The sequence below is a fragment of the Neoarius graeffei genome, chromosome 24 (assembly GCF_027579695.1).
Source record: "Neoarius graeffei isolate fNeoGra1 chromosome 24, fNeoGra1.pri, whole genome shotgun sequence".
NCBI lineage: Eukaryota > Metazoa > Chordata > Actinopteri > Siluriformes > Ariidae > Neoarius > Neoarius graeffei.
The window spans coordinates 16,898,754-16,911,311 of NC_083592.1; the positions used below are offsets into that span (position 1 = coordinate 16,898,754).

Here is a 12,558-nt window from a genome sequence, read left to right on the forward strand (position 1 = left end):
GTGAACAGAACGAATCTCAGAAGGTCTCGGAAAGTCCGGAGAAAGCGGAGCATCAGAGGTTCTGATTCGAGATGAATATCCATCTTCAACTCAAAGGGACAGCAAGGTCCAGAGACCTGTTGGCATAAATATTTGTTTGTGACATAAATAGGCCTACTTGTGTGCCAGGGACACACCTTGGGTTCAGTCTTGAGAGACTGGCACATGAATAATTTAGAGGATTTATGTGGCTTGAAATCACAAATCTGTCTTTGTCCACATGGACAAGACTATATTTCACATGACCATGTCTTTAATTTATTATTTTAGCCTACATTTTCACCATGAGTGAGTAAATTTATTCTACTTATTTGAAAAATATACTGAACTGTATTGTGGAGCGTTACCTTTAAGAACACATCTTCTGTACCTGTAATACATATCTTTTATACGTGTCTAATGTGAATCAAGTGGACATTTAAAATACATACATAAGGACCACTTAAAATCTTTATCTTGAATTCAAGCTTTTAGATTAATACTTCAAACATGCATCTTGGCAGGTAAAAGATGCACACTAAAAGGTACAAATGATACCTTTGTGATCACCACAATGATAAGGAAAGGCACAATTTAGTGCTCAATTTTTTGAGGGTGTAGCAGAATACAACATCTCAAGAAAACCTCTGAACATCAGAATGTTCAGAAACAAATTAAAAATCTAAAAATATTTGTGTAAGTTATGTTATAATATTTGATTTAAAAGAAAGGACAATTTTAAGATAGACTAGGTGCATTACATTATACACACTCAAAAATAGCTATTCCTCACCACCTCATCTGTACCAGTCCAATGGGGTGGTAATCTGTTCAAGTGAACACCTTTTTAATCTTCAGTATATCTTTTTCCTAGAAAAGTGTATAGTGTGTGCATTTAAAGAATTTACTTTCAAAGGTCACTATGGTCCAAGGTACAGAAGATAAATGTACCAATTCATCAACACAGAAAAAGTAGTTCATACACTTTGTTTCTGAGTCTATCAGGATATGACAATTGTACAAATGTAATATAAAAAAAGACATTTGTTTCTTTCTCCAAAACAAGGAAACATTCTACAATAGTATGACTACAAATGTCCCTAAAGTTGCATTACTTTATTATTTTTTAAAAATAGTAGTAATGTGTTGGTTTTGGATATTGGAATATTCTGCTTAGAGTTAAAAAAAAAAAAAAAAACAATCCTGCAAACTCTACTGACTTATTTTCTTCTAAGGATAGTCATTCACTTACCTTCGGAAGATGTTATTTCTCTGATAGTCAGTACAGAGTCAAGTGGAGATGCTGTGCGTCCTCGGGCTTTTGTTTCTTCTGCTGAAAAGCTGCTGCTTGTCCTCATGCCACAGGAGTGGCCGAGGAGGAGGCAATTAAATTGATTACGAGAGGCAGGAAACCCTTGGGTCCGTGCTTATGGGAGTAAGAGGAGCATTCAGCACCTGCTCCACGGGCGAGTTCCGGCCCGCCTCTCTCTCTCTCTCTGAGACACATCACAGTCAATATGAGGATGCCATTTTCAGCTGTAAATTGTGTTAATTAGGTCAATTATCTTATCCTAACACTAATAACAAATGAACACATGCATTCATACAAAACATAACCTTTAGTGTCACTTGGACAAATTTTAACTTCAACTATTTTTTTTTTTAAAAAAATCACATTTCACCACGCCCGAATCTCTATTTGACATGTCGTGCCCTGAATACAGAGTCAGAGCCATTGTGTTCACTTTCTATATAGCACACTCGTATACGGAAAACAGAGCCATTGGGATGCAGGCGAGTTATGTTTCTGCAGCGTTCCTACTTCTGTGCATTTCCCGCGCTGAGGCGCTCGAGCGCAGTACTGTCCAATCATCGATCAGCGCATCTCAGCTTGCGCACAGTAAGAGGTTTATCCGGAAAGACAGAGAACAAATGGCCCCTTAATTTAATCAGCGTCCTCCACGGTCGAGTCATGTTCCATTCCGGGCCCAGATCTCCAGACACAGGCCCATTATCAGCCTGTTACACGACTAATTGCCGCTTCTTTGTGCTCGCAAGCTACTTTTCAGGCCCACCGACTTACTAAAAGATGATATTTTATGACTGCATACGAGCTCCACGACACTGCTATTTTACTAGACCCACTGTCAGAGCACATTAGGGTCACCACAATGCAGACAGTCTTTTTTAAATTATTTTATTTATTTACAAGGCCAATGAGCAAATTATAAGTGCATAAATGCTGTATGACATCCAACCCCCCCAATACAGTTTTCACAGGTCAGTAAGCAGCACACATCCATATATTCTCAATGTTCCTTCTCTGCCCTCATTCAGTCATGACTGGGGTGAAATTCTATCTATCCATCTCTCAAAGGAATATACACCTTGGATGGAACACCGGTCCCTCACAAGACACTGTGCATGCACATTCACGCACACCTAGAGACAATGAAGGTTTTCAGGAGGAAACTGGAGAACACAGAGGAAACCCACAGGGACACAGGCAGTATACAAGAAACTCCTGAGATCAGGATTAAACCAGGAACTCTCCAGCTTTGAGACAGCAATGCTCCCTACCACACAGCCCCCGTTTTGTTTGAATCAGTTTAATAGTATACCTCGTTTCCTCTTTAGAAGAGATCATATAGAAGGAATATGAAGAAAAATGCACTCATGTGAAGCTTATTTCTCTGACTAGTGCACCTCACTATTTTTTTTTAACCAAGGGATCAGTGTTATTGCAATTTTGGCAATGGTTACTGACAGGCTTTCCAAAAAAAAAAAAAAAAAAAGGGAATTGTTTTTGGTGCATCGCCAGAAAAGGGGGTTAATAAAAAGAGAACACTATTGCCTTAACTTTGTACACTTCTGTATACAAAGTTACACTAGCACATGTTCTAAATTGCTCATGGGACATTTTCAGGGTATTTGTGCTTCAGGACGGTCCATGAGAGATTTTATCCAGCTGGTGCCATTGATGAGTTTGGTGGTGGCAATGATGTACTCTGTCCCACCATCTTCCATCTGAGACAGAAAGCGGAGTGCGGCGATTTCTGCGTACGTCACACCCCCGAGAAAGAACACCAGCGTTGTCCTGTTCTCTCCCTGCTGACCTGTGAGGTCAAAGAGCATACATTTACTCTTTATATAAAAGCACAATAGTTTGATTGTTTTCATATCTGCCTTTTAGAACATTCATAATTTCCAAAGGTGCTGATTGCTGGAAACCTTGATAGGACAGAAGTCAAGTCTCACAAGCATTAAACAAAAAAAAACAGGAGACTACCTATTGTACTTATCAGGTTTTTATGAAAGCGTAGAGTGGAAATTGTTAAGGGGGGGGGGGGGGGGGGCCCCCCAAAACCCTAGAGTGCAGCTGTAGAGTATGCAGAACTGTTTTTCAATTAGCACCTTTCTGCCAATGGTACAGGACAAGTAACAACATGCACTCTTCATAAGGACACTCTTATTAATACCTTCAAAATGAAATTGATCCTCCAAGCTGCGTATGGCCTTAACCTATATATTATGGGAAGCCTGTATGGTTTAAATATAAATGTGTGTGTGCCAAGTCTGAGTCATGAATAACACAGAGGATCAACAAAACATGGAAAAAAAAAAAAAAAAAGACAAAAGCACCTCTTATCTTCAGCCACCGTGTGTTAGCCATGTTAGCTCAGTGTCAGTGGTGCAATAAAACTGTGACAAAGTGTCCTTTTAAAACCTACATATATCTGGAGAAACAATTAGAAAATCAGTCTTCCATCACTTTAGAAATGGTCCCATTTACACCTTTCATCGATGCGTTTTCACAGATAGTTTGTCCACGTTTAAAAAGTGAATGGACAGGAGACTGACATTATGATGAATGATCTTACCCACAAGATACATCATCAAATTATTTAAAGAAAAAAAAAAAAAAAAAAAGGGTCAGGTTCATAAAATTAGCAACTGGAAATCCTGCTCCCTGATTTGCACATATTTCAGTGCTCATCCAGTGTGGGTCAGAAATGTGCTGGCCCTTTGGGTGTGTGGTTCCCCCCACCTCTGTGCGATATCCACAAAAACGTATGAGATGCATACATATACAGTGTCTTGCAAAAGTATTCATCCTCTTTTGGGGGGTTAGCACCATTTGATTTACACAACATGCCTACAGCTTTAAAGGTGAAATTTTTTTTTTTATTGTGACACAAACAATAAGATGAAAAAACAGAAATCTGGAGTGCGCATAGGTATTAACCCCCTCTCAAAGTCAATACTTTTTAGAGCCACCTTTTGCTGCAATTACAGCTGCAAGCCTCTTGGGGTATGTCTCTATTTGCTTAGCACATTTAGGCACTGGGATTTTAGCCCATTCTTCAAGGCAAAACTGCCAAATCCTTCAAGTTAGATGGGTGGCATTGGTGTATAGCAATCTTCAAGTTATGCCACAGATTCTCAATTGGATTGAGGTCTGGGCTTTGATTAGGCCATTCCAAGACATTTAAATGTTTACCTTTAAATCACTCCAGTGTAGCTTTAGCAGCATGTTTAGATCATTGTCCTGCTGGAATGTGAACCTTCGTCCCAGTCTCAAACCTCTGGCCAACTCAAACAGGTTTTCCTCCAGAATTGCCCTGTATTTAGTGCCATCCATCTTTCCTTCAGTCCTGACCAGCTTTCCTGTCCCTGCAGATGAAAAATATCCCCACAGCATGATGCTGCCACCACCATGCTTCACTGTTGGAATGGTGTTGGGTTTGTGCCACACATGGCATTTCCCATGATGGCCAAAAAGTTCAGTTTTAGTCTCAACGGACTAGAGAACCTTCTTCCATGTGTTTGGGGAGTCTGCCACATGCTGTTGGGTAAACTCCAAACGTGTTTCCTTAAGCAATGACTTTTTTTTTTCTGACCACTCTTCCATAAAGCCCCACTCTGTGGAGTGTATGGCTTAAAGTGGTCCTATGGACAGATACTCCCATCTCCGCTGTGGATCTTTGCAGCTCCTTCAGTGTCGTCTTTGTTGCATCTCTGAGTTGTCTGGTCTGTGAGTTTTGGTGGACAGCCTTCTCTTGCCAGGTTTGTAATGGTGCCATATTCTTTCCATTTTGCTATAATAGATTTAATGGTGCTCCATGGGATATTCAAAGTTTGGGATTTTTTTTTTTTAAATGACCCAACCCTGACCCATACTTCTCCATAACTTTGCCTCTGACGTGTTTGGAGGCTCCTTGGTTCTCATGTTGCTTACTTGGTAGTGTTGCAGAGTCAGGGTTCTTCCAGAACAGGTTGCTTTATATAGACCTCATGTGACACTGATTGCACACAGGTGGAGCTTAATCAACTAATTATGTGACTTATAAAGTGAATTGGTTGGACCAGCTCTTGTTTAGGGGTTTCATATGAAAGGGGGTGAATACCTATGCACACTCCAGATTTCTGTTTTTTCATCTTAATTATTATTTGTGTCACAATAAAACAACAAATTTCACCTTTAAAAATGGTAGGTATGTTGTGTAAATCAAATGGTGCTAACCCCCCCAAAAATCCATTTTAATTCCAGCTTGTAATGCGACAAAACAGGACAAACACCAAGAGGATGAATACTTTTGCAAGAAACTGCGCACACACGCACGGTTCTCCAGAAACTCTGAGGTGGCCAGCTTTTTAAAACAAACAAATAAAACAAAACAACAACAACAAAAAAAGGCAGCTAATGCGAAGGGGGCATGCCCCCCCAAAAAATATATTTTAAAATTTACATGCTTTCTGGTGGCTTCTGGTACATTCTCAGCGAATAAATTACGAACCATTTCCCTGTAAAATACTTAGCAAATATGAATGAAATTTCCCTTCAGATGTATGTGTGCTTGGCTTTCTCAGTTACCCTCCATAATATACTGCCTGGCTCTGTAACATAACTACATGGTGTAACAATTACATACACTATGGCATGGTCACGCGGTCCAGCTCAGCCAATCAGAGCGTGAGAATCGACCAACAAATATGGCGTTGCTTCTGGTCAAGACCCAAATTGAAAAATTCATGGTGAAATAACTGGATTTGCAGAAAATTGTGGGCAGCAGAGATTATATAAATTGCTTGAACATTGAAAGGCAAGTTTTTGTCCCCCCCCCTTCTGGGATTGAGTAGCCAGCGCAGACTATCTGTGTAGGTGGAGAAAACCACTGGTCTCCGGCGCTTCTGGACATCTCTGTGTGTGTGTGTGTGTGTGTGTGTGTGTGTGTGTGTGTGTGTACGCATTAATATACAAAATAAATGCTCATGGGCGTGCACAAGCATGATATTAGCTCATGTACAATGGGATTGAGTGGAACAACATCCACATTCACTGGATTTTGAGAAACAGAGCATTTATTTTTTTGCAAAGTCGATAAATAAAAACTTTATACAAAACATCTAACAATTTCCGCTTAGAATGTAAACAAACAGGCAAAATAACAGCAATTTGTGAAAAATGCTATAAACAGTCATTCTTGGGGGGATTACATTCTTACCATCAAATACTTTTATTCCATAGTGTGTTGCTTTTTTTTGGGTGGGGTGGGGGTTCAAGTAGAGTTTTTATTTTGTCTTCAGTTGGTTCAGCAACATGCTCTGTCATTTTGTTCTCCTCTACTCACGGTATATGAGCTGATAGCCTAGTAGTAGTTGTCATCAATCAGAGCACGTGATTGCTCATATCCAGTGGGGAAAAAAAAAAAAAAAAAAAAAAAAATTATATATATATATATATATATATATATATATATATATATATATATATATATATATATATATAGAGGAATAAATAAATTGCATTTAAAAATTTTATATTATATATATATATATATATATATATATATATATATATATATATATATATATATATGATAGAGGATATTACATGGTCGCATGAAAATATGAAGTTTTTCTTAGAGTCATGAATATATTCACTAGTTAGCAAAGCGAAGGAGTGAAAATATTTAATAGAAGAACAAACTTCATATCTTCATGCCACCGTGCAGTGGTGTTCTTTATATTATATGGACACAGCCACAATAAATAAATAAAATTTGCAATACTGCGAGTTATCATCGGCAAAAGAATTTTCGTTTTGAACTGGTTTGCTATTTTGACGTGTGTCAAGTCAGCGGGAAAACACTGGGAATGACGTCACAGAGAAATATCCGAAAGTACGTCACTCAGATCGACGATGAATTTCATATGAAAATATAAGCTTTTCAACATGAGAAGATAAACTTCATATCTTCAAGCAAACGTGTCATGTTCTTATTATATAGACACATTCACAAACAAAAAAGTACCCAAATTTATCAAAACAATTCATCGATTTCCTCATGAGTGACATACAGTGGTGCCTGAAAGTTTGTGAACCCTTTAGAATTTTCTACATTTCTGCATAAATATGACCTAAAACATCAGATTTTCACACAAGTCCTAAAAGTAGACAAAAAAACCCAGTTAAACAAATGAGACAAAATTATACTTGGTCATTTATTTATTTATTTATTGAGGAAAACGATCCAATATTACATACCTGTGAGTGGCAAAAGTATGTGAACCTTTGCTTTCAGTATCTGATGTGACTCCCTTGTGCAGCAATAACTGCAACCAAATGTTTCCAGTAACTGTTAAATCAGTCCTGCACACTGACTTGGAGGAATTTTAGCCCATTCATCCATACAGAACAGTTTCAACTCCGGGATGTTGGTGGGTTTCCTCACATGAACTGTTCGCTTCAGGTCCTTCCACAACATTTTGATTGAATTAAGGTCAGGACTTTGACTTGGCCATTCCAAAACATTAACTTGATTCTTCTTTAACCATTCTTTGGTAGAACGACTTGTGTGCTTAGGGTCTTGCTGCATGACCCATCTTCTCTTGAGATTCAGTTCATGGACAGATGTCCTGACGTTTTCCTTTAGAATTTGCTGGTATAATTCAGAATTCATTGTTCCATCGATGATGGCAAGCCATCCTGGCCCAGATGCAGCAAAACAGGCCCAAACCATGATACTACCACCACCACCACGTTGCACAGATGGGATAAGGTTCTTGTGCTGGAATGCAGTGTTTTCCTTTCTTCAAATATAACGCTTCTCATTTAAACCCAAAAGTTCTATTTTGGTCTCATCCATCCACTAAACATTTTTCCAATAGCCTTCTGGCTTGCCCACATGATTTTTAGCAAACTGCAGATGAGTAGAAATGTTCTTTTTGGAAAGCAGTGGCTTTCTCCTTGCAACTCTGCCATGCACACCACTGCTGTTCAGTGTTCTCCTGATGGTGGACTTGTGAACATTAACCAATGTGAGAGAGGCCTTCAGTTGCTTAGAAGTTACCCTGGGGTCCTTTGTGACCTCGCTGACTATTACACGCCTTGCTCTTGGAGTGATCTTTGTTGTAGGACCACTCCTGGGGAGGGTAACAATGGTCTTGAATTTCCTCCATTTGTACACAATCTGTCTGACTGTGGATTGGTGGAGTCCAAACTCTTTAGACATGGTTTTGTAACCTTTTCCAGCCTGATGAGCATGAACAACACTTTTTCTGAGGTCCTCAGAAATCTCCTTTGTTCATGCCATGATACACTTACACAAACAAGTGTTGTGAAGATCAGACTTTGATAGATCCCTGTTCTTTAGATAAAACAGGGTGCCCACTCACACCTGTCATCCCATTGATTGAAAACACCTGACTCTAATTTCACCTTCAAATTAACTACTAATCCTAGATGTTCACATACTTTTGCTACTCACAAATATGTAATATTGGATCATTTTCCTCAATAAATAAATGACCAAGTATAATATTTTTGTCTCATTTGTTTAACTGGGTTCTCTTTATCTACTTTTAGGATTTGTGTGAAAATCTGATGTTGTTTTATGTCATCTTCATGCAGAAATATAGACAATTCTAAAGGGTTCACAAATTTTCAAGCACCACTGTATGCATTGTGTCACGGTTTTGGTTCTCCATGTCCCGGATGTAGCTCATATGAAAAATACGAGTGGCATATTTCCCAGTAAAACGTTTGTGTCCATATATTTTTTTCCCCCAGTGGAGATCTGAACACAATTGTGCACAGATCACAAATGAACAGAACAAGGATGAGATCATATCCCTCATTAGAGAATCATTCATATATCGATCCATCTGATCCTCAATGTGGGGAAAAAAAAATGTAGGTCCTTTATCCTCGAGTTCTCGTCAAGTGTGATTTAGCTTTCGCTTCACCTTTTCTCTATCTAAAGAGTGATGCAGCAGTGCTTTAATCCTTTTGCACCAGAATCACTGAGCACATCAATACAAAACATACACATCGTATTTAATAGGTTTGGAGAAGGAGTTTTCCTTCAAGCTTAAGGGCTGATGCAGCTTGATCAAGCATAATAAAAAAATGGCTCTTTTCAAAGCTGGTTCTACAACCCCGATTCCAAAAAAGTTGGGACAAAGTACAAATTGTAAATAAAAAAGGAATGCAATGATGTGGAAGATTCAAAATTCCATATTTTATTCAGAATAGAACATCGATGACATATCAAATGTTTAAACTGAGAAAATGTATCATTTGAAGAGAAAAATTAGGTGATTTTAAATTTCATGACAACAACACATCTCAAAAAAGTTGGGACAAGGCCATGTTTACCACTGTGAGACATCCCCTTTTCTCTTTACAACAGTCTGTAAACGTCTGGGGACTGAGGAGACAAGTTGCTCAAGTTTAGGGATAGGAATGTTAACCCATTCTTGTCTAATGTAGGATTCTAGTTGCTCAACTGTCTTAGGTCTTTTTTGTCGTCTCTTCCGTTTTATGATGCGCCAAATGTTTTCTATGGGTGAAAGATCTGGACTGCAGGCTGGCCAGTTCAGTACCCGGACCCTTCTACGCAGCCATGATGCTGTAATTGATGCAGTATGTGGTTTGGCATTGTCATGTTGGAAAATGCAAGGTCTTCCCTGAAAGAGATGTCGTCTGGATGGGAGCACATGTTGCTCTAGAACCTGGATATACCTTTCAGCATTGATGGTGTCTTTCCAGATGTGTAAGCTGCCCATGCCACACGCACTAATGCAACCCCATACCATCAGAGATGCAGGCTTCTGAACTGAGCGCTGATAACAACTTGGGTCATCCTTCTCTTCTTTAGTCCGAATGACACGGCGTCCCTGATTTCCATAAAGAACTTCAAATTTTGATTCGTCTGACCACAGAACAGTTTTCCACGTTGCCACAGTCCATTTTAAATGAGCCTTGGCCCAGAGAAGACGTCGGCGCTTCTGGATCACGTTTAGATACGGCTTCTTCTTTGAACTATAGAGTTTTAGCTGGCAACGGCGGATGGCACGGTGAATTGTGTTCACAGATAATGCTCTCTGGAAATATTCCTGAGCCCATTTTGTGATTTCCAATACAGAAGCATGCCTGTATGTGATGCAGTGCCATCTAAGGGCCCGAAGATCACGGGCACCCAGTATGGTTTTCCGGCCTTGACCCTTACGCACAGAGATTCTTCCAGATTCTCTGAATCTTTTGATGATATTATGCACTGTAGATAATGATATGTTCAAACTCTTTGCAATTTTACACTGTCGAACTCCTTTATGATATTGCTCCACTATTTGTCGGCGCAGAATTAGGGGGATTGGTGATCCTCTTCCCATCTTTACTTCTGAGAGCCGCTGCCACTCCAAGATGCTCTTTTTATACCCAGTCATGTTAATGACCTATTGCCAATTGACCTAATGAGTTGCAATTTGGTCCTCCAGCTGTTCCTTTTTTGTACCTTTAACTTTTCCAGCCTCTTATTGCCCCTGTCCCAACTTTTTTGAGATGTGTTGCTGTCATGAAATTTCAAACAAGCCAATATTTGGCATGAAATTTCAAAATGTCTCACTTTTGACATTTGATATGTTGTCTATGTTCTATTGTGAATACAATATCAGTTTTTGAGATTTGTAAATTATTGCATTCCGTTTTTATTTACAATTTGTACTTTGTCCCAACTTTTTTGGAATCGGGGTTGTACATATAGTGTCGGGACTTATTCTATATTAACCAAATTTGTCTTAACACACTTGTTACAATCTCTCCTTACACTTACGTTGGGCACACTTACGTTTCTTATGGAGACCAGGTGGAAGTTGCTGTCTCTCCTCAAAGTGTGGCCCAGGCAGCATTTTCAGCACCTCCTCAATACTTCTCCAGCCTGGCCGAGCCAGAACCTGAGTCAGCCTCACGCTGAGAGGAGCATAACCGCTGTACACGTAGGAGATGTCGTTGGGGTTCTGGAAGAAAAACATGGAATATATGCACACATCAGTAGGGAGCAATTGGTGTGACCCCATCTAGATCATGATGTCAACACTTTCTTCTTCTTCCAGCTGCTCCCATTTGTCCTGTGGTTGCCACAGCAGGTCCATTCTGCATATTTTATTTGGCATAGGTTTTACACTGGATGCCCTTCCTGATGCAACCCTCCCTAATCTATCTGGGCTTGGGACTGGTGTCAAGTATGCACTGTTTTGTAGAACCTCAGTGGCTGGGTATTTTACCTAATCTACATGTCTTTAAACTGTGGGGGAAACCAGAGCACCTGGAGGAAACCCATGCAGACAAGGGAAAAACATGCCCCCTGTTGGCCGTGAGGTTCGAACCTGGAATCTTTTTTGCTGTGAGGTGACAGTGCTAACCACTACACCACCATGCTGCCCAACTCATCATAACACTGACATACATTTTCACTAAAGCTCATCGAACACGCCAGTAACATTACCACCACTGCAGATTTTCTCATCACTGTATAACAATACTCAGTAAATGCTGATTATGAAACCATTCTCTCTCAAACTGAACTTTACCCATCACAGATTTATCATTATAGTTGCTTCAAAGCATGGGTTACTACCTTGTCATGGTGGAGGGGCTCATGTGCCTCAATGACCCTGAGAACTATACTGGTGGGAGCTCACACTCCTGGTCGGGCCACCCAAGCCAGGTCAAAGGCCAGAGGTCAGAGTAAGAGTAACCTAACCTGGGCAGATAGAGCTTGATAGCCTTGGCAGGCCATCCATCCAGGGCCTTGCTCACCTGAATTAATATGCAAAGACTGTTCCAGCAGACTGGGCAAAGGGAACCACCAGGAAGAGGCAATGTCCAGGAAAGTAATCCAGCAACACAATAGGAGTATGTTAGGGTGTGACTGAGCACAAAAGATGTTATGGCCACCCCCTGCAGCAAAGAAAATCTCCAGTTGTGATGACTCTCTGTACCACTGGAATCTGGCTTCTTCGGCCAAGAGAGCGGGATCGACCTTGTGCAATGGTTCCACCACTTTAAAAACTCTCCCGCACAGGTTTCTGTGCATGATATCCTTGCCATTTTCTTCAAGTCCTGCAGTGATGGGAGAGTGGCAAAGCAACAGGTGAAGATGAGCACTGGCATGCAGATGAACCTGCATGCAGGCAGCCCTCAGACAAGTGGTCGTTCATCTTTGACCCTGGGGCAATGGGGACATTCAACAGCAT

General features: G+C 40.1%; 1 protein-coding gene across 1 annotated transcript in view; it reads right to left on the reverse strand.

The window, feature by feature from the left end:
• Nucleotides 1–2,783: 2,783 nt before the first annotated feature.
• vps33a (VPS33A core subunit of CORVET and HOPS complexes) overlaps nt 2,784–12,558 on the reverse strand; it is a 40,358-nt gene continuing 30,583 nt past the window's right edge. The window contains exons 12-13 of the mRNA XM_060906817.1: nt 11,151–11,319; nt 2,784–3,134 (exon numbers count right to left, since the gene is read on the reverse strand). Coding sequence (XP_060762800.1) covers nt 2,941–3,134; nt 11,151–11,319 — 363 coding nt within the window. The 3' untranslated portion in view covers nt 2,784–2,940. The remainder of the gene's footprint in view (nt 3,135–11,150; nt 11,320–12,558) is intronic.